Raw genomic sequence first — 21,793 nt, 5'->3', positions numbered from 1 at the left:
CCCAGCTCTACAACAAACCTAAAGTGACCCAATTCTAGTTTTAATGCGTAAGGATAATTTCTCCTAGCCATATCCATTCTCAAAGAAAACAGAATGCTTAAGGGGACTCTTAGCTGGGTCAAGGGAGACTCACACCCTATCTAAAGAAAAGAAGAGAAAGTAGCATAAAAAGCAAAGTGCCAGTGGTTCATGCCTGAAATCCTAGCTAGTCAAGAGGCAGAGACTAGGAGAATCATGGTTTGAAGCCTGTCTAGGCAAATAGTTCAAGAGACCCTATCTCGAAAATAACACAAAAAAAGGCTGGTAGAGTAGTTCAAGTGGCAGGGTGTCTGCCTAGAAAGCATGAGGCCCTAAGTTTAAAAACAACAACAAAACCCAACAAGGAAAAAAACAGAATATATTTGACGCAGACCTGGTAACACATGCATGTACTTCCAGAGGCTGAGGCAGGAGAATTGAGAATCTGAGAATAGCCTGGGTTATATAATGAGATCCTACCTCAGGAAAAAAAAAAAACAAAAACACAAAACAAAACAAAAAAAAGATAGAGAGAAATTAAATTGTTTAATGCTTTTTGTAAAGATTAAAAAAAAAAAGTCATTTTCCCCTTGCTTGGGGGAGCCAAGCAGACAGGAAGTTGATCTTCAAAAACTTCTAAGCACTTCAACCTCCCCTCTCTGCCCTTTCTCTTAATCTAAAGGGAAAAGAAGAGCACTTTACATCACAAGAATAATTTTTTTTGGTATGGCTGTAGATAGAGCCCAGGACCTCCCACATGCAAAGCAAGTGTTCTACCCCTGAACTAACATCATCAGCTCCAGAATAAAAATTCTTAAGAAGTTCTGAGAGCATTTTATCTTTTCTTTTCACAAAACCATGATCCATGTGTGGAAAGAACGGAAGAAACTTGAACTATAAGCTGACTATAAATTATACACTCAATGTATATAGTTGCAAGTGCAAAGTCCTGAGTTCAAACCCAGTCCCACAAAAAGAAAAAAAAAACAAAACTGTATGAGGTGAAAAGAAACCTGATGGGTAAGGAATGAATACCCAATAACAACCATTTAAAAGGAACTGGAAGTTGAACAAAGGAATGATACCAGCCATCAAACTTGTTTGCTCCTAGAGGTATGATTTCCTAAAACATATAAATATGGACTTGAGAGTTATTACTGGGCATGGTGGTGGCCAACCCCAGTAATCCCAGCACTCAGGATGTGGACGCAGGAAGACAGGGAGTTTCAGCATGGGCTACATATTAAAAAAAAAAAAGGAGAAGAAATCATGACCAAAAAATATCGGGTTATCTGGATGTATGTATTAAAATTCAATCTGCTGATTACCAAGCTATCTAAGCTTTAAGCCTACTTTTTGTTTTCCTGAAGAGAAAGTGTACTTCTGCCTGTTTTTCTTCAAAAACAAGTATTTTTAACTTTTATTTTGGGAAGCAAGAGTAGACAAACTCTCTACTTGACCTAACTCTAGTCAGACCCTTAAGGCACTGGCTCATTTAGTCCAATTTTAGCAAGAGTCTTATTGAGTCAGTCGGGTGGGAAATTCCAGACCCGTGATATCTGGTCGTTCTTGATAACTGATCAAATTCTTCATCCCCCACTATCCATTTGTTATCTCTATGGTCTTTCCTGAGCAGTCAGTCCTGTTGAATCAGTCTAGCAAGAATCCCCGACCCTGATGTCTCCTCTGAGTAATTTTCCATTTATTGAACCACCCTTTGCTCCTTGGCTCTATCAATCTGCTTGTCCTTATTGCATTCAGAGCCCAATTTCTCAATACAAAACCCCATTTTAGTAGTCCCCCTGAAGAAAATCTGCCTTATAGTCTTGAATAAGTACCAGGAATACTTTTTTAAGTATCAAAGTACAATTAAAAACTACATACACAAAGAGAAAGGTAAAAAGGGTGGAGAGAAGATGAATCAGTTGGTGACACTGCAACCCACAGAGTGATCTAATTGTTAAATTCCCCGGTTTCCTTTTTGCCTTTGGTACACACCTAGCAACCTGGAAATGCCAACAGGCTAGACAAAAAACCCCAACCAAAGCCTGCTATTTCTGGCTGCAAAAATCTAGAAAGGAAACGGGGTGGTGCAGTGAGGCTGAAAACTTTGGCATGATAATCACTCTACTCTATAGACCACAGAAGAAGTTGTGGTCCCACTGCCACCTATGCGAGCAAAGGCCAAGTGGTGAGCTTGGACCTCTACCCTCATCAGCTTCCCTATGTCCATAGGAAGGTGTCAAGGAAAGTCAAGGAGGGAGGTAGGGCATTCATCCCTATGAGGCAGTATTAAGTGTCACTGGAGACCAGGTGAAGACCCTAAAATGCCACTCCCACTGGGTGGTGACAAAGTGTGCCCCTCTTGGCAATTGTCAGAGAAGGCCGAATGGAGAGTGAGGAGTCCCACTACTAAGCAGCAGTAATGAGGTGACCCCATCCTTCACCCCATGGGGCCAGTGGAGCCAAGACTGCCCCTGCAGGCAGGACTCATCAGGGGAGCCAGTGACATGTGGTGACACACCTCTGCCCAGGAGTGACAAGGAGGCCCCACCTCCGGCTGTTAGCAGAGGCCAATTGGCAAATTTGGCCTTCTGCTCCTTTTGGGCAATGCCCTCTTCTCCTGCTGGGGTGGTATCAAGGAAAATCAGCTAAATTAGAAGACTTAATTATGCTCCAGAGTCATTGACATCATACCTCAAATGTCCAGGCTTTAACTGAAAATCACTTGTCATAAAGAACTGGGAAGATTTCAAACTGAATGAAAATAAGACAATTACAATTAAAGGGACAGCAGAACAGGGCATGAAACACTCATCTGGTACAAAGACTGAGTAATGGGGCAGCTGACTAGCTACCATAATAGGTAGATTGCTGTTGGGAGAGAAGTCAAAATTCCTCTGGAGGACCTGCCTTTAAGTGTTCTTCTAGTCAAGCCATCCTCCAGGCTTTATTCAGCCCTCCCATCCTGGGCTGCAAGTGGGTGGGAAGTGGAAGGTTGTGAATTGCTGAAGATGAGCTCAACTCAAATCACCTGCAGCTCTTTATTTTTTGGTATAGGATCTTGCCTCTTGGCTCAAGTGTTTCGAATGCTGAGGATTACAGGTGTGTGAAATCCTCTCCATTAACAATAATAATAAACGTTAATTTTATCAACTCAGTAGTTTATCAGTTTAGTGTTTTTTACATTATACATCTGAAAAATAAGCTGTGAATTTTAAACTTCTGACTTACTAATCAATATTAATGGATTGGTATTTACCGTATTGCTCATTTTTTAAAAAAAATCTTAATTTGTGTCCTACTGCCAAAGGGTTATACTGTCCTACAGTTAATATAGAAATTTACTAATGATCAGTTCTAATTATATCAAGAGACAGGTTTATCACTACGTAGGTAGACTTATCTCTCTGTAGATGTCTATTATAAGCGAATTGCTATGCTAATCTCAGCATATCCATGTATTATTATTAGAAGGAACGAATTTACCAAAAGATAAATTTTAAATCAAATGTCTACTTGTATTTTGAAGGATACTTTAATATCCAAATATTTAAAAATTAGATCATGAAATAAATGTGGCACTAAAAATGAAGAGATTAACCTAAGTTTTTTTTTTCCCCTTTCAAAGGCATTATATAGTTTTACTGTAAGACTGAATGTAGAATTTAAGATGCTTTAAAGGGAAATATACAAAAAAAAAGGAACTGTTAGGATTTGAGCAGAATTTTTTTTTTTTTTTTGGTGGGGCTGGAGTTTGAATTTAGGGCTTTGTGCTTGCAAAGCAGGGTCTCTACTGCTTGAGCCACACTAGAATTCTTTTCTTTAAAGATTTTTTTTTTAAAGTTTACATTTATTTTACTTCTCCAGAGTACTAGTGTAGCATTTATACCTTATCTAGCTCTTGTTTCCAGAAACAAGACTTTGTTAACTTATATATCAAAAAAGAAAAATGTATAGTAGCCTATGATATACTGTTATAATTTTCAACATGTCAAACGTGAAAAAAAAATCTTAAAAGCCCTATGACCCCGTAAGAACTCCTAGCAATACATATCTAATAAAGGCAATTCTGAAATTAGTTTACAATAGGCTACACAGAGGGCATATACTAGAATTATTCTGTAAGGAAGAAAAGAATGACGTGTTACTATTTTATTGTGTCAGAAAATAGTAAGAAGTAAATACAACTTGCTTATATTTGTGTTTGCTATTCCATTTTCATGATTTTAACTAGCACTGTGTTCTGATGGGTCCAATATTGCTATTCTGGCTTTTATGTTTATCTGGAGCATCATTAATTCTCTAGCTAAGGTTTACTTGGCAATCTACCTGGGAATAAACCACAGATACCTAACTTCAACTCTATAAAGAAACATATTGGGCTAGGGGTATGGCTCAAGTGGTAGAATGCCTACCTAAGCAAGCACAAAACCCCTCAGTTCAAATCCAAGGAAGGAAGGATGGATGGATGGAAGGGCAGATGGAAGGAAGGATGGACAGAAGGAAGGAATGAAGGAAGGAAAGAAACATATTGTCTTCCACAGATGCCTTTGTTCTGCATTATTCACATTAAAAATGAGGCCACCTCCCACTTACCTGACATTTGACTCTGGCCATTGGTCTGCAGGTTGAAATAACCTTGGGGCCCAAGCACAGAAGATACAACAGTGCCCCCACCCCAAGATGTTTCTTCATTTGCCACAGTGACCAAGGAGGCATCATCCTGACAGAGACACGCTATCAAAGCTTGAGTGGAGCTGGACCACTGAACTGCTGCTGCATTGAAGGCCAACTGCTTCCCAGTCTGCAAGATCTGCAGTGGGCTTTGTATAACAGAAATAAACGGTGACTGTGTTAAGTCACCCTGATCAGGTAGTGGTCAGTGATAGAGAACAGCCTAGCACTTGCACTGCCTTCTGTCTTAACTGCCCTGTACGCTTGCCTTTTTATTTCATATTTGTAGAGCTGGAATAGACTTACAAATGGTTTCCCTGTTTTTAACCATACCACTCTCTTCTCACATCAGCACCCCATAAACTTTCCTCCATTAACTGCCAGATTTACTTATAACAAAAACCTCTGAAAACATCACAGAGTCTAAAACTCTCTTCAAGGCTTGGCATTACCTCCCTATAGGGTCAAGTCTAAGGTCACCTCAGCATCCCTGGTCTTGTCCCTTTCCAGCTTGAGTCTCATGTAACCACCCAAGAGTGGCATAAACTTGGTAATGAGTTTCTTGTAGTGGTATGATCTCATGATGCCCTGCTTCAGCAATCCTGATCATAGTTATCCTTCTGCTAGAAAAGCTCTTTTTCTAGTTTGCTCATGAGGCATTCCCCTTTCTTGGAAAAATCTGACCTCTTCTACCCACAGGCTGAAGGATTTTTTTTTTTTTTTTTTTGGTGGTACTGGGGTTTGAACTCAGCCTTGTGTTTCCAGGCAGGTGCTCTATCACTTGAGCCACTCCACCAGTTCCTGAGGCTGTTTTTATAATGTCCTGCATGCATCCATCTACATTACCCAGAAATAACTTATTTAGCATTTTATTATTTATTTTGTAGTACTGGGGTTTCAACTCAGAGCCTTTAGCCCCGAGTTGCCCCCAGCCAGCATTCTCTTTTGAATAAAGAGGGAGGCAGGGTACCAGTGGCTCACACCTGAAATCATAGCTTCTTCAGAATCTCAGATCAGGAGGATCAAGATTTGAGGCAAAGCTGGGTGCTGTATCACAGGCTAGTATCACACCTGTCATACTACTACTCAGGAGGCAGAGATCAGGAGGATCTCAGTTCAAAGCCAGCCTAAGCAAATAGTTTGCAAGATTCTATCTCGAAAAGGCCCATTAGAAAAAAAGGGCTGGTGGATGAGCTCAAGGTGAAGGCCCTGAGTTCAAACCCCAGTACCATTAAAAAAAAACAAAAGATTTGAGGCAAGCCCAGGCAAATAGTTCTCATAACCCCATCTCTAAAATAACTAGAGAAAAATGGACTAGTGCACTTGCTTTGCAAGCGTGAAGCCCTGAGTTCAAACCCCAGTCCCACCAAAAATAAGTAAATAAAAGAGAATGATAGCATGTCAACAATATTGTAAAATGTAACATATGTGATGGTAGAGGATATAACGATATGCATTGAAAGCTGTTGAAAAATGGGGGATGGGAGAGAAGGGGTAAGGGACAGCAATGGAAGGGGTTAAACGGATCAAAGTAAAGTATACTCATGGTGGGGATACATTGAAAAACCCCTTTAAAAATTGACTTAGAAATTAATAGTGAAAGATAGGACTGTAAAATTGGTACAGTGTGTGTATGGGGTACTTGTGGGAGGGGGAGGGTGAATGAAGGTGAGGGAATATGGTTGATGAACTTCATATACATATATGAAATAGAACAATGAAACCTCTTGAAATTGCTTGAAGAGGGGCAGGGAGGAGGTTGAAGGAAGAGATGGTGGGAGCAATCTAACCAATGTACAATATAAGTCTAATTGAAATTGTCACAATGAATCCCTCTTGTACAATGAATATATCCTAATAAAAGAAATTAAAAATAAATAAACAGGGGTAAGGCTAACACACTCAAGGACAACAACCTGCCATGTTCATCTTTGTGTTCCTATATTTAGAAAAATGTTTGGTATGTGCACATGTGCCACTTAAACTGAATTCCTGCCCCTTTCCAGAATAAACCAGAGGTAAAAAAAAAATTCAGAATATAAGCATTAAAAACAATATACTTTCCTAATCTGTTTTAGTTACATATTACAGAACCCTGAAGGTGTAGGACAGTGAGCCTGCTAACATGAAAGGACTTGAGAAGTTTTAACACCTACATCCATGTACTAATTTCTTATAGCTGCAGTAATAAATTACCACAAACTCTGCACCTTAAAGCAAGGAAAATTTATTCTCTCATAGTTCTGGAGGCAGAGTCCAGAAGTAAGGTGTTGGCAGGGTGTGTTTGTTTCCTTTAAACATAAAATCAACTCCCGTTTGTAAATTATCAAGAGATGAAGCATTTTCTCATTCTATATGCTCTTAACTACCTCTCTCAGTTGTTAATTACCACCCAGCTATTCAGGTCTGGAAGAGTGCACGGATAATGTAATTAATGAAATCATGTGCTGAAGTTCTTAATGAGGCTGGCATAATATATCTTTTATTTTCTGTGTGATTCCAGTTCCTTAACATCTCAGGTCTCAGCTTCTTGATCTTCTTCATAGAGTGAATATACAGTCAGTGAGAGTAAACACACCAAGTCACAAAGTGGCCACTGTGTGATGTCTAAATACATCAGAGTTCTAGGTGGCAATCCGTTCCATGAGAACCAGTCATGACAACTGACTGTCTACAGCATGTAGTTCCTCCTGGCCATTGCTTCTAAATAATAAGGCAAGCAGACAACTGAGGCAAAGTTAAAAAAGAAACATGATTTTAAGAATCTTCCATCTGGCAGACACTGAAATTAAGAAATGTTCTAGAAGGATCAGAGGCAAATGTGTCCTTTTCACAAGATTTAGGCCAATGACTGAGAACCAGTGAAGAATCTACTACGGGCTTCTAAGTGCTTTTTGTAATCTGGGCCTTGGTACTGGCAGTACCATCAGGTACACTCATGAAGAACACATGCTTAGTTAAACATAATAACATTCATTCAATCTCAGTGCCTATTTCTGATGAGTCAGCCAGTTGAAAGCTAGGTACCCTCAGAATGACATATTCAAAAATTATTTTCAGGGAACACATAATTTTAGACTTGATCATCAAGTTGTAATTTTATACAAGCCCAGAAAAAAACATCATACCCAATTCAGAATGCCCAGTTCAGGAACAAGACTGACAATAAATTTAAACTGTATTTTAAATATTCTCTCTCTCGAAAACCAACTACTACACACAATATTTTAGTATTAAACCTCTATGATTGGTTTAATTTACACCTTATATTTTTATAAAACTTATGAATTATAGGGAGAATAATCTTGAAACTCAGGCATAACAGATGGTCATCCTTTGACAGTTGCTGTTTTCTAGGAGATTTTCAACAACTTTCCAATCTCATCTCTATGAGGTTTTTTGAACTCAGGGCCTTGTGCTTGCCAGGCAGGTCCTCTACCATTCGAGCCACACCCCCAAGCCCTTTTTGCTTTATTATTTTGAATAGGGTATCTCTTTTATGCCTAAGCCAGCCTGGATTGTGATCCTTCAATTTATACTACCTGCATAGCTAAGATGACAGATGGGTACCACTGCACCCAGCCTGGCTTTTTATTGGTTGTATGGGAATCTTGCTGACTTTTTGCTGAGGCTGGCCTCAAACCACAATCCTCTATCTCTGCTGAGTAGCTAGGATTACTGGCATTAGCCACTACATCTGGCTCTATCAGCTCTTAAGAATAAAAATTCATTGTTTCTTAAAAAATAAATGCTTCACAGTACAACAATTAAAAAAAATGCTGGTAGCAAAAAGCTAACCTAATGTGCAATATTCTGGGGCCAGATTTGCATGTATCTGTCTAAGTGACAGTAACAGTATTTTAATAACAGAATTATTTGTGATGGTAATTTAGGTTACTAGCAATGGATTTTCAAGTTTGGCTGCTTAAAAATTAGCCTCTGATTTCACCTTCCCCTCTGATCTATAGCTGTTCATTGTTCCAGTAAACATTTTCTAAGATAATTGCTGAAATGAGAAGACTTCTTTTAATATAGGTTGGGGAAGATATTTGTACCTGTGAAGATTCTTTTTTTTTTTGGCAGCACTGGTGTTTGAACTCAGGCTTCATGCCTGCTAGGCAGTCACTCTTATCCCCTGAGCCACTCCACTAGCCCTACCTGTGAATATTCTGAATTAATTTTTAAAAATTGGGATAGTGTTTTGTAATAATATATATTCACTGTAATTTAAATATGGGTAGAGTACTATTTATTACAACAAAGTATTATGAGTCATTAATAAGACTAAAGGTACTGAAATCTCTTGCCAAAAGCACATAGCATTGGTAACATGTTTTGGTATAGTGATTTGGAGTGTCAGCTCTAGAGTGATATAGTTTATTGTGACTTCTAGATCATTCGCTTATTGTGAGTGACTTAGGGCAATACTAACACTTCTCTCAGCAGTGAGGACAACTACTTCACAAGCCTGCAGTGAAGACTAAGTTAAATCAAGTTAGGCACTCAAATAGGGCTTGGCTGAGTAAATGTTAGGCATTATTATCTTTGATGACTAATGGCATGAATACTGTTTTCTAGAAAGCCATGTAGCAGGACATAAGATTTAATCTGTCATGTAATCTAGGGCTTCTGAAAAGGGTGCTCTGTGACCCTTTAGTTTATTAAACATCATTTCCCTTGTCTTTGAATGCAAATACTTAATTCCATATTCACTTTTACAAAAGCAAGAGAGACCAAGAAAGGCAACAGGAATAGATTTCTGTGGAATATAGTGATTTGATTCCTACCCAGGTAAGTCTGCTGGGGGTCAGGGGAACTACCCGCCAGCCAATCTGTCCAGTTTTGCTTATGTTTAATGAGATCCTCAGACTATGGACAGTGAGACCAGGAAAGGCAGCTATAAATCATGCCACCTGACAGGCACACAAGATACTGGGACAGGAGGGCACTAGCATATGGGCAGGAAACCTCAGTTGATTTATCTGCATGAAGACAAATTCAAGACGGACCAGGAAACTCAGAAGATTTATGAGTTAATTCTCTGTGGCGTCATAAAAGGCAGCAGTCTGACAACAGGAAGAGCAATCTGGGTTTGATGCTAGGTAAGAAGGGAAGACACAAGGAAATGCACCAAACACTGTCTGGAAAAGGGGGAGGGAAGGACAGTGGGCATATGAAGCAGGGGTAAGCGTATTCAATGCACACTGTATACTAATTAAAAACCAAATTAAATTTAGAAGCAAGAAAAACAAGGACAAAAAAAGATGAGAACAAAGAGTCTTATCAAATTGTGAAAAATTTTCTTACATCTGGAATTGATGAGCAAAAAAATAAAAAAGGAACAGATGGATGAAAGGAGACTGGGATGAATCTGAATTTCACCACATGTCCTCATCTCTGGACCTCACCTAACCCACAATCAATGAGAATTCATCAAAACATGACAGTTCTTTGTAGAGTTCAAAAAAGGCTTCAAGGGGATAGTGAGTCACCAAAACTTTTTTCAACTTAAAAATGAAATATTATTAAATGAAAGTAATAATACTTTCATAAAATAATCATATTCTAGGCAGATTGAAACAATATCATTTATCTTTTCTCATGCTTTATGATTGCTTCTTTTCGAATTATTACTAATGTCGGCAACCAGAAGACAATACAGATAAAGGTAAATGTGTTGATTTATCAAAATATGAGAAATAAAGAACTTTAGATTCCAAAATTAATCTGACCTATCTATCCAATATTATAGAGGAGGAAAAGGAAGCCCAGATGGGCAAGCTAAGCAGCTTGTGGACTGATTTATAAAAAACAAAACATAAATTAGTTCCCAACAAAAATAATGGAAGCTTTGATGACACAGGGCTCACATCATGCATGGTCACAACCAGTTAGAATTAACAAGCTCTGTCTAGAGACAAAGCATATGGCACCTAGCTTACCGTCTTTACTACTGTCTTACATCACTTCACTCATTTCTTTTATGATATCCACTTGTCGTGTACAGAGCTAGGAGTAAGTGAATAGTACATTGTGAAGTGTTGAGTATTAGTCAATGGCGTTATTACTGTCTAAGGTTATATACTTGTCAACAGAATGGGAGGACATAGAGCCCAGGTCTCCTAACACTTTGTTGCTTTCTATTGTTTCACACTGTTTCTTGTGCAATCTTGAAAACAAGAGAGATGGTGGAGGGGCAACCTAGCCAATGTACAAAGTAAGCCTATTTGGAATTGTCACAACGAATCCTCCCTGCACAACAAATATATACTAATAAAAGTGAAAAAAAGAAAAAAAAAGAAAACAAGACAACAGTTACAGAATGGGAACACTTCCATTTAAAGAAATAACTATGCCAATGAAAATATGTTGGCTCCAATTAAAGAATAAGTAAGATGGACAACTGCAGGACAAGCAAGAAGTTGTGAACAATTTCTCTTTTCTTTTCTCAGCATCTCCCCTTGCCTCTCACTTCTCATTTATTGCAGCTTATTCCGACAGGAGGACAAACGCATGAAGGAAAACAAAAGCACAATAAGGCTCTGCTAATGATGAGAAAAAATAAGGGCTTAGCGTATAAATCAGTGGCAGAGTGCTTGCCTAGCATGCCCAAGGCCCTGGGTTTGACCCTCAGCACTGCCAACAAACAAAACTGACTTTGTGGTTAAGAAGTTCCAAACTACAGGGCTGGGATGTAGCTCGGTGGTACAGCGCTTGCCTAGCATGCGTGAGGCCCTGGGTTCGATCCCAGCACCAAAAAAGACAAAAAAAAAAAAAAAATCAAAACCTCTCCCCAAGAAGTTCCAAACTACAAAGAAGACTCTTGAAACAAACATTAGCGATTAAGCTGAGCAGGTAAGAGGATATTTCCAGAAGTGAGGACAATGAATGGAAAATGCTTTCCAGTTAGTTTCTTTTGAATAAATATGGATATCAGTAGAAAGAACAATCTAGATGAAGCTAATATTTGTTGTGGTTTATAGGAAAAAGTATATATATTTAATATTCAAAAAATTTAAAAACCTGGAATTGAAGACAGAGTAATTTTACAAGATTAAACACAATTTTCTGACCAAGTTAGTAATGGCTGTTGAATTAGTAGACACAGATTGAATCATAATCTTCTGTCAACTTCTGAATATTGAATATTCTAACTATCACTCTCTATGATAAAATAATGGGTAGCCTACAAGAGAGGCCCAGGCTCAAGTATACAACAAATACAGGACAAAGCAGGCACTGCCAAGTACGACTTACAGAAGAGAACTTCCTGCGGTGCCTAATATGATGTGTCCTGCAGGGAATCATCATGCAACTATGAGTGCACAGATTTACACACGAAACAACTGCATATAGAATGCTTTCTGGGGCTCCTATCATTATCAAGAATTTAAGTGGCTTAGGGAAGTAGACAGATGAGCAGCTCTGTAGCCCTACAGCAGCTTTGATTCCTTTATCCACTTATAACTCAGGAACTCTGCACCTTTGCCATTGTTCTCTTGTAGCATATAAAATAATTCTAGTTTTCTTTCTGCAGTTTTATTAGTTTTTGTTGGCAATGGAGTTTGAAATCAGTGCAATATACTCTACCTAGCAAAGGTATCCTTCGGAAATGAAGGAGAAATAAAGCCCTTCCTTGAGAAGCAAAAGCTGTGGGAATTCATCACTACCAGTTTGGTCTTAGAAGAAATTCTTAAAAGAATGCTTCAATCTAAAATAAAAGAATGGTAGCTAGTATCATGGAAACAGGAAAGTACTTACTAAAGTCACTGGTAAAGAGAGTTCACAATGAAATTTAGAACACTCTATTAATGTATTGGTGACACACACTTATGAATCTCTAGTAAGACGATTAAAAATCAAAATGTTCAATGACAACCATGGCTACAACAGATGTTAAGGAATATACACTATTAAAAGAAGGAAATTAAGGCAATGAAATGACAGATTGTGTGTGTGGGGAAGGGTAAAACCTCAGTCAGTGTCAGCTTAAAACAGTCTTTCCTGACTGTAAGATTTCTAATGTAAGCTCAGAACATGTTGTCTGACAACCAGGTTTAATGCAGAACATTACAAAGTTACAGCTGAGAATGAGACTGTCTAGATTTAAACCAAATCAGCTTAAGTATGTAGTCTTTACTCATATTACTATTAAAAACAGAAAAACAAAACAAAACTGGGCTATCTTGAAAAGTGCAATTTGCCTCTGTATAGAGCACACAGGGACAAAACCAGTGTCACACTAACAGTAAATACAGTTTGGAGGCAGTAAAACTCTGGAAGTGAAAAGAAGAAAATAATGATGTGAAAAAAGCCATCTTGTGAAAGTCATCAGTGAGACTACACAGCCACTTGGGCTAAACACGCTGCGTTACTGCTTTCCAGGGTTCTGAGTTTACGTTAAACGTAGTGTCAGCAGGGGCTTCCTCATTACTTGCAGTCTGAACGAAATGGCTGGCACCCACCACAGCACATCTGGAGTTTGTTAGGTAATCTTAAGTTCTTATTTTTTTCATCAGCCCTGGCTCTTTCCTCCGATGCAGCCTAAGTGCTGCTGCTTTGCCATGAATGAGTTGAGGAGACAAAGTTACCTTGGGGTTGAGGTGGTTAAGTGAATTGGGACCATATTAGAGGGTGACCCCAAGAATCTGCATATACTTCATTGCTTCGCCTCATTCTGAGTAGAGGAACTGCAGTGGAAACCAAGAGCCTACTGGCGAGGGCAGCTCCATTTACTGGAAAGCCTGGTCAATGCTGACTTCTTCTCTGCTAGGAAATGGCCTTTGGAGTGAGGCACATTCCAGCTATTCAAGGACTAGAAGCTTTAAATTAAAACAACATTGATGCCATATCCTCTCTCCAAAGCCTCTCCCTGTCCAAGAGTTAGTGCACACACTTAAGAGGAATTAAAGAACCGAAATGTCTTTGGCATGACTCCTTCCTTCTTGTTCATAGCATCCCAAACACATTTTGAGAAGGCAGGATTGTAGAACTTTCCGTGGAGGGAGACAGAGAAAGCCTACAGGAGGGAGTCCTGAGAACTTCATTATTTTTCACTTTACATAGGCCACATCACTACAAAATATTCAGGGTATACAGTAGGATAAAAAGATGTTGAGAACATATGCATATGTAACACACACATATACATATGTACTGCAGTGCTGGGAAATGAATCCAGGGCCTCACGCAGCTAACTGGCACTGTACCACTGAGCTATAGCCCTAGCCCCTGAGATTTTTTTTTTTTTTTTTGAGGTTCTAGGGTTTTAATTCCAGGCTTAGTGCTTAGTGCTCTACCGAGTGAGCCAGCCTCCAGCCTTTTTCACTCCGTTTATTTTAGATATAGGGTCTTATATTTTTTTTTTCCCCAAGTTGGCCTGGATGTGATCCTCATATTTTATGCTTCTTGCTGTCTCTGGGATGAAAAGCATGTACCACCATGCCTGGACTGTCCTCAAAGAGTGATCTTCCTCATCTTAGCCTCCCAAGTACCTAGGATTACAGGTGGGAGCCACCAGCACTGGCTGCTCCTAAAATTTTTTTAGTTATTCTTTTCTAAGGTTATCAGTTCATGGATTAATTTCTTTAATTTTCACCTACTGAAGACAGATGGTCTTGAGATCTAAATAATCAAAAGCCACTGTGAGTGCTTGCTTCGGCAGCACATATACTAAAATTGGAATGATACAGAGATTAGCATGGCCCCTGTGCAAGGATGAAAAAAACCCAAACAAACAAAAGCCACTGTGATGAGATGGTACTCTAGTCTGCTAAGCACATACACCTTCGACCCAGTGAACTTCCTGCCACTTCAGACTAGCATCTCTGGATGGCCAAATTTCAGTTTTTTTAATTTTTTAAATTAAAAAAAAAATTTTTTTTTGGTTGCAGTCCTGGGGCTTAAACTCAGGGCCTTCACCTTGAGTCACTCCACTAGCCCTATTTTTGTGAAGGGTTTTTTGAGATATGGTCTCACAGGACGCTTTGCCTGGGCTGCCTTCGAACCACGATTGTCCTGATCTCTGCCTCCTGAGTAGCTAGGATTACAGGAGTGAGCCACTGGCACCCGGATCAAATTTCAATTTTTCATTGCTTTAATAATAATGATAAGGTGGGCACTACTTATTTCAGGTTGAGACTGGGTGGATCAAGGTTCAAGGCCAGCCTGTGCAAATAGTTTGAGAGACCCCATCTCCAAAATAATCAGAGCAAAATGCACTGGAGGCATGGCTCAAGTGGTAGAGCATCTGAGTTCAAACCGCAGTCCCACCAAAAAATAAAAAAAGATGATGCTAAGCAATAAGCGCACTCTTCCTATTTGACTTAACAGGCATTCAGATGAGATGGTGTGCTCATCTTATTAAAAATTACTGTAGGAAAGTTGAAACATTTTCTTTCACTTGTTAATGAACAATGGGTTCCTATTCTGCTAGCTTACTGTATATCATGCAGAAAAGGGACATCTTGCTGGGTGTGGTGGCATATACCTGTGATCTGCACTCATAGGTATTTGGAGGTGGAAGCAGGAGGATCCTAAATTTGAGGGAAGCCCAAAGGTATGGAGAACCAATTTCAAAAACAAAATACAAAACAAAAGGGCTGGAGGTGTGGTTCAAGTGGTAGAGTGCTTGCCTAGCATGCAGTTGGTCCTGGGTTCAACAGGAGACAGGGACAAACAAGATGACATTTTTTGGTATTTTTCTCAGTAAAATCAACTACATAACTAAATATAAAATCTATTTCTAAGCTGTTTTAGTACTGACATACAGAGAAAATATCTTTAGTGTGCAAACACTGATTTTTTATTAACTTGAACATTAAATATTATGCCTAAATGCTATTGACTAATAACTGATCTTCCAAAACAGAAATTTCTTCATTTGGAAAGCTTTTTTCTAGTCTTATTACTTGAGGCAGAAGAGCACATTTAAGCGTTAACAGGTACAGAAAATGTGTCTGAGAATGGAGAATATGACACAGGAAGACAGGATTGTAGATGCTGCTGTAAATACTACAGGAATGGTCGGAGAACATTAAAGCTAAGGCAGGAAACTAATTTAAAAATTCAGCTTTCTCCGTATTTTCAAAAGGGAATCTTTTCCTCACTTGTAAATTGTGATATGCATAATATAAAAATTTTCCCTCTCACCTGTTTTTAAGTGTATAGATAAAGTACATTCACATTGTTGTACAATCATCATCAAAGGGGACAATTTTTGCTTTTTATCTTCACAAACACCTTACGTGAATATCAAGCAATAAATTTTGGGAGGGTTAAAGGTGGAAAAGGGCAAAACTGTTCTTCTCTTTACAGCCCTCAAAACCCTGAAAAACTATACATCTTTTAATGAAAATATACTTAATGCCTATTAATAGGAATCCAGTTGGATGTAAAAACTAGAAATCTTTTTAATTTCAAACGAGCTGAATTACACTAATTTCTACCAGTCATTGTACAAAGTTAAAAAATGTTCTCACAGAAGACCTGTGATATCTTCTAAATCAACCCTAACTCCGAAAATTCTCTGCATTTCCTAGACATAGCCGCACATTTGTGAAGCTAAATGTCCTTAATTATGAAAATTGACTGGATACCATTCCAGATTTCTAACATGAAACATGAGGTCCTAACACGGACACTGGCAGAGGCATGTGGGGATGGGCGTGCCCTGGAATTACCAATACCTGTTGTTTGAGCTGCTGCACCAGGCGATCCTTCTCCCGTTTTAACGCAGCCACTTCCTCCTGGGTCTTTTTCTTTGAGGATGAAAGCTCCAAAAGAGCTATATTGGCATCTTTTTCACTAATGGCAGCCAGCAGAGCTTCTTGTCTGCAAAAGAAGGAAAATGACAACACTCTAATTTAACTCTCATAACAATTCTTTAAGTTACTATGACCTAATTTGAAGGGTGATGAAACCTGAAGCTTAGATTTTATACAGCTTGCCCAAGTTTATACCTGGAGTAAATGGTGCAGTAGGGAACCCATTCAGGTTTTTCTCCCTCTAAATGTCTTTACCTTAATAAGGAATTCCTACACAATGTTAGATAAAATATGTTGATCAAAGAAAGACAACACACTGCATAGTTTGACCTACATGAGGTATTGTAATTAGTCAAACTCATGGAATCAAGCTAGAAGAGTGGTTGCCAGGGAATGGGGACAAGGGCAATGGGTCAGGTGGGAGGCATAATGTCTCTATTATGAAAGATGGGTAAGAGCTAGCCTGTGCTGTACTACATTCTCCCTGTAGTTCACAGTACTGTACTGTACATGGAAACTTATTCTGATCACAAATTTAAAAAAAATTTTGCAGTGCTGGGAAGCAGTGGGAATCAAACCCAGGACCCTAGACTAGAGATGTGGCTCAAACAGTGGAGCACCTACTTTGCAAATGCAAAGCCCTGAGTTCAAACCTCAATCCCAACCAAAACCCAGGACTCCATGTACACTAGGTAAGCACTCTACACACACACTACGCTACTCTACTCTAGGCTACACACCCACGTCCAACAGTAACAACTTACTATTTCACTGTTTAGGTAATTTTTAAAAAATCGTTCCTATAGTTGCAAACTTGAAAGTAAACAAAGTTAGTGACTTTCTTATGCTTGGTAAGAATAACCCTGTCACTTATCTGCTTCATTCTTTATGATAAGTAACTGTAGCTTCCAGGCACTGGAAGCTGACATTGAACACATCATCTTCATGTTCACGGCATACAATAATTTCTAAACTTCAGTAAATTTAGAAATACAGCCATACTGAACATAGGTTATTTTATCTCATTAATGCAAATAATTTTAGAGTTGTGACTTTATTGGCAATGGTCTGTACACTTTGAAATACTTAAACTTTACAGATTCCTAGTGGTTTGGCTAACTTACTGGTTCATGTCCAGAAGGAAAAGGTAGGTGAGTAGGGAGGTGGACATAAGAAATTTACAAAACAATCAGAATGAACTTGGAGAATAATTGGTTTCACAGTCCAAGATGTATTTTTTAGTAGCCCATCTTTCTTGTGAGAAGACAGATTTGATCCTCAGGAACTATACAAGTGGCCTGAGCTTTTGACCTGAGGAAATGCTGAATCTGAGAATGCACTGCCCAAGTTTAACTTTGCTTCTGTTATTTGTTAAGACAATTAAGCTTCAATAGCAGTCATATGGAAGAGGTTTAGTTAAACCAACTGGAAAAGTATCATCTGAATATTCTAAGAGATATTCTTTATTCTGGATGGTGTGCTGAATTCTGAACAAGCAGTGCTAACCAATGGAAGTACAGATCAGTTTATATTATGGAAATGAAGATCTGTGTAACTTGTCTTTGCTGTTGAAAGAGAATATCCTCATGGATCCCAGTATCACTTTCCACTGTCTCCACACTATGCGACTCTAAGAAATAGCAGATGGCTTTCACCATCAGGGTCTAGTCAGCAGGAAAGGAATAATGACAGTCTAAATATATCCACTGACCACTTTAAAAAAATATGTTAAGTGGTGAAACGAGCTTAAAGGTGAAGGAGTTCAAGATGGTCTAACTATGCAGTTTCCTGTTGACTGCTGTCATCTGTTCCCTTCTAGGACATGAAACGCTGGAACGAGAAGCTTCGTTTCTCAATAACTTCTGTGCACCAACAGTCAGAATCGCATACTTAGTGGGCAAATAGCAAAAGGTGAATGAAACATAAACTACTCTATGTCACTAGGCTGAGTCATCAGCACTTTTCTGAATGTGAAATATAAAGGCGAACAGATTTGAGTTCTATTTTGTGCTTAAGGAAAGTATAATATGAAACAGTGAAAACATTCTATACTGTTGGGCCAGCTTGACTGAACTCCAAATTCTTTCATAAATAGTATGCTTGCCAGCTAGTATGGTACAGTTAATCTCTTGGGCAAATGTCATATTCCCAAATCGTAATATGATATAACGGTGACAATTTAGATTTTAAATTTCAAAAATATAAAGGACATGCCACTGGAGTATGAGCCTTTGGAATAATGATGTTTTAATAATCTACATAATGAGAAGTCATTTTATGTTATTCAAGTAGAAATTTTATCATGCCCCTGATGTGATTTATCTTTTACTGAGGACTTATGGTGCACTGTACAGTATCAACCCCTGCTCCCATTCCATGGCTCTCGTGCTCTCACACTTCCCTAACAGATGATCATACTTCTGTCCTTCCATTTGAAATTATACTCTTGAGATTGACATTTACATGTATAAGTGTCTAAAAAAAGGGCAAATTACATTCAGAAGAATATGTTTTTTTGTGATGGGGCCTCATGTTGCTCAGGCTGTCCTGATTCTCTCGCCTTAGCCTCCCAAGTAGTTAATACTACAGGCACATGCCACTTAAGTAAAGTGTTTTGATTATGCATTTCATGTATGTAACAGGTACTTAGCAGTGTAAAAGCTTGGCATCCCTGCTTCTACTCTGCATCTATCTTCTTTACTTTGAGTGTCTCTCTTCTACAGTCACCTTGGGTTCCAGGAAGGATTGCACAAATCAATAACATCTTTATGACAAGGGACCAAAACTACCACCAAGGACAGGAACAGTACAGTCTCACAGGACAATTATCTACAAAAATGAGGGTGCACGCTGGAACAGGAGTAATCATCTCATGGGAATCAGATTGCTCCCCTCAAGTCATGACAGGAATAACACCTTCTTCAGAACCAGAACTGAGATAATTACCAACTAGGTCATACAATGCCTGGCACGGTTTAATTATGCATACCTCTACCTGCCCCAGTTCTTCTCTATTTAAACCTAGCACTCATATCTATACATTGGAGATGGGTTGAAATGGCTACTTTGTCTCTTCCTGTAGTGTGCTCATGCCATGTAGTAAATTTCTTTTCTCTATTTGTCACCACTACTCTCTCTTTATTTGGCATATTGGGGTGAGTGGTCATGCCTGACATGTTAGAACCCCTGGAGCTGGGCCTCTGGCCTAGAATACCAGTTACACACATAATCATATAAATTCTGGGTAATGTCAGTATCTCTTAAGGGCATGTTACCTTTTAAGTATTCTTTTACTTTTGGAAAGGGTTGGAAAGAATACTGTTCTCTCCATCATTCTGAGTGAGGTTAGCCTGGCTCAAAAGACCAAAAATCGTATGTTCTCCCTCATATGTGGACATTAGATCAAGGGCAAACACAACAAGGGGATTGGACTATGAGCACATGATAAAAGTGAGAACACACAAGGGAGGGGTGAGGATAGGTAAGACACCTAAAAAACTAGCTAGCATTTGTTGCCCTTAATGCAGAGAAACTAAAGCAGATACCTTAAAGCAACTGAGGCCAATAGGAAAAGGGGACCAGGAACTAGAGAAAAGGTTAGATCAAAAAGAATTAACCTAGAAGGTAACACCCACGCACAGGAAATCAATGTGAGTCAATGCCCTGTATAGCTATCCTTATCTCAACCAGCAAAACCCCTTGTTCCTTCCTATTATTGCTTATACTCTCTCTACAACAAAATTAGAGATAAGGGCAAAATAGTTTCTGCTGGGTATTGAGGGGGGGAGCGGGAGGGGGTGGAGTGGGTGGTAAGGGAGGGGGTGGGGGCAGGGGGGAGAAATAAACCAAGCCTTGTATGCACATATGAATAATAAAAGAAAAATGAAAAAAAAAAAAAAAAAAAAAAAGAATACTGTTCTCTCGGTTACGGTTTGGATAAGTTTGATATGGATACTATTGATACCCAGGAAAAAACTGAATAAATCCTTTACCTTCACTTGCTTCAATCACAAGTTTTGAGGTCACAGAGCCAACCAATCTACTCCTGCTATCTTTGCTATATATAACACCTCTGTAACATGGTCGCAATGGTAATAGTTGTCTCAGTTGTTTTTCTGAAACCCAGTTGAAACTACTGACATGTTAGCTGGGCCTGTGCAAGTGCCTTATGATGTCAGAAGACCTCAAACTCTACCCCAGAGAACACTCCTGCTGTTTTGTATGCGTGTCCTCTGAAGAGCCTTGGAACTTGAGCTTAATGTGCAGACTGCCCATTACTTCACTTTGTCCCATACCCCCAGCCCTATCCTGGAGAGGTGGATTTGAGATTTGGAGCGCCTGATGTCTCGTTTCAATGCCTCATGAATAAACTCTATTTTGTAAAACTTCTCCCTTTAGTGACAGGCATCCTGCACAGGGGGGCAAAATGGGCCTCACCTGATAACTTTATTGGGGGAAACGACCTTTTGCAAACATTTTGGAAGACAGGCAAGTATATGGTAGCTTGTAAACAGTGACAGAAATAACTCTTGGGGAAAAAATTGTTAACTTAAAAAACCAAATTCTCCCAAAACTAATGAACCAATAAAGAAATGGGCAAGTGAACTAAACAGAACTTTCTCAAAAGAAGAAATTCAAATGGCCAAAAAACACATGAAAAAAATGCTCACCATCTCTAGCAATAAAGGAAATGCAAATTAAAACCACACTAAGATTCCACCTCACCCCTGTTAGAATAGCCATCATTAGCAACACCACCAACAACAGGTGTTGGCGAGGATGTGGGGAAAAAGGAACCCTCTTACACTGTTGGTGGGAATGTAAACTAGTACAACCACTCTGGAAAAAAATTTGGAGGCTACTTAAAAAGCTAAACATTGATCTACCGTTTAAAGACTGTGACACAGGTTACTCCAGAGGCACCTGCACACCCATGTTTATTGCAGCACTATTCACAATAGCCAAGTTATGGAAACAGCCAAGATGCCAACCACCTACGAATGGATTAAGAAAATGTGGTATCTATACACAATGGAATTTTATGCAACCATGAGGAAGAACGAAATGTTATCATTCGTTGGTAAATGGATGGAATTGGAGAATATCGTTCTGAGTGAGGTTAGCCTGGCCCAAAAGACCAAAAATCGTATGTTCTCCCTCATATGCGGACATTAGATCAAGGGCAAACACAACAAGGGGATTGGACTTTGAGCACATGATAAAAGCGGGAGCACACAAGAGAGGGGTGAGGATAGGTAAGACACCTAAAAAATTAGCTAGCATTTGTTGCCCTCAATGCAGAGAAACTAAAGCAGATACCTCAAAAGCACCTG

General features: G+C 39.0%; 1 protein-coding gene and 1 non-coding gene across 11 annotated transcripts in view; one reads left to right on the top strand and one right to left on the bottom strand.

The window, feature by feature from the left end:
• Erc1 (ELKS/RAB6-interacting/CAST family member 1) overlaps positions 1-21,793 on the bottom strand; it is a 442,275-nt gene that overhangs the window by 86,288 nt on the left and 334,194 nt on the right. For all 10 annotated transcript variants that reach the window (XM_074076350.1, XM_074076353.1, XM_074076356.1 and 7 more), the window contains one exon: positions 16,383-16,527. In XM_074076350.1, the coding sequence (XP_073932451.1) occupies positions 16,383-16,527 (145 nt within the window). The remainder of the gene's footprint in view (positions 1-16,382; positions 16,528-21,793) is intronic.
• LOC141424430 (U6 spliceosomal RNA) lies at positions 14,344-14,448 on the top strand. The gene has a single exon (XR_012449364.1). It is a non-coding gene; the product is annotated as a U6 spliceosomal RNA (small nuclear RNA).

Source organism: Castor canadensis, chromosome 6 (genome assembly GCF_047511655.1).
Source record: "Castor canadensis chromosome 6, mCasCan1.hap1v2, whole genome shotgun sequence".
NCBI classification, from domain to species: domain Eukaryota; kingdom Metazoa; phylum Chordata; class Mammalia; order Rodentia; family Castoridae; genus Castor; species Castor canadensis.
The sequence above is the reverse complement of the archived record's forward strand: the minus strand, read 5'-3'. Positions and strand labels throughout refer to the sequence as shown.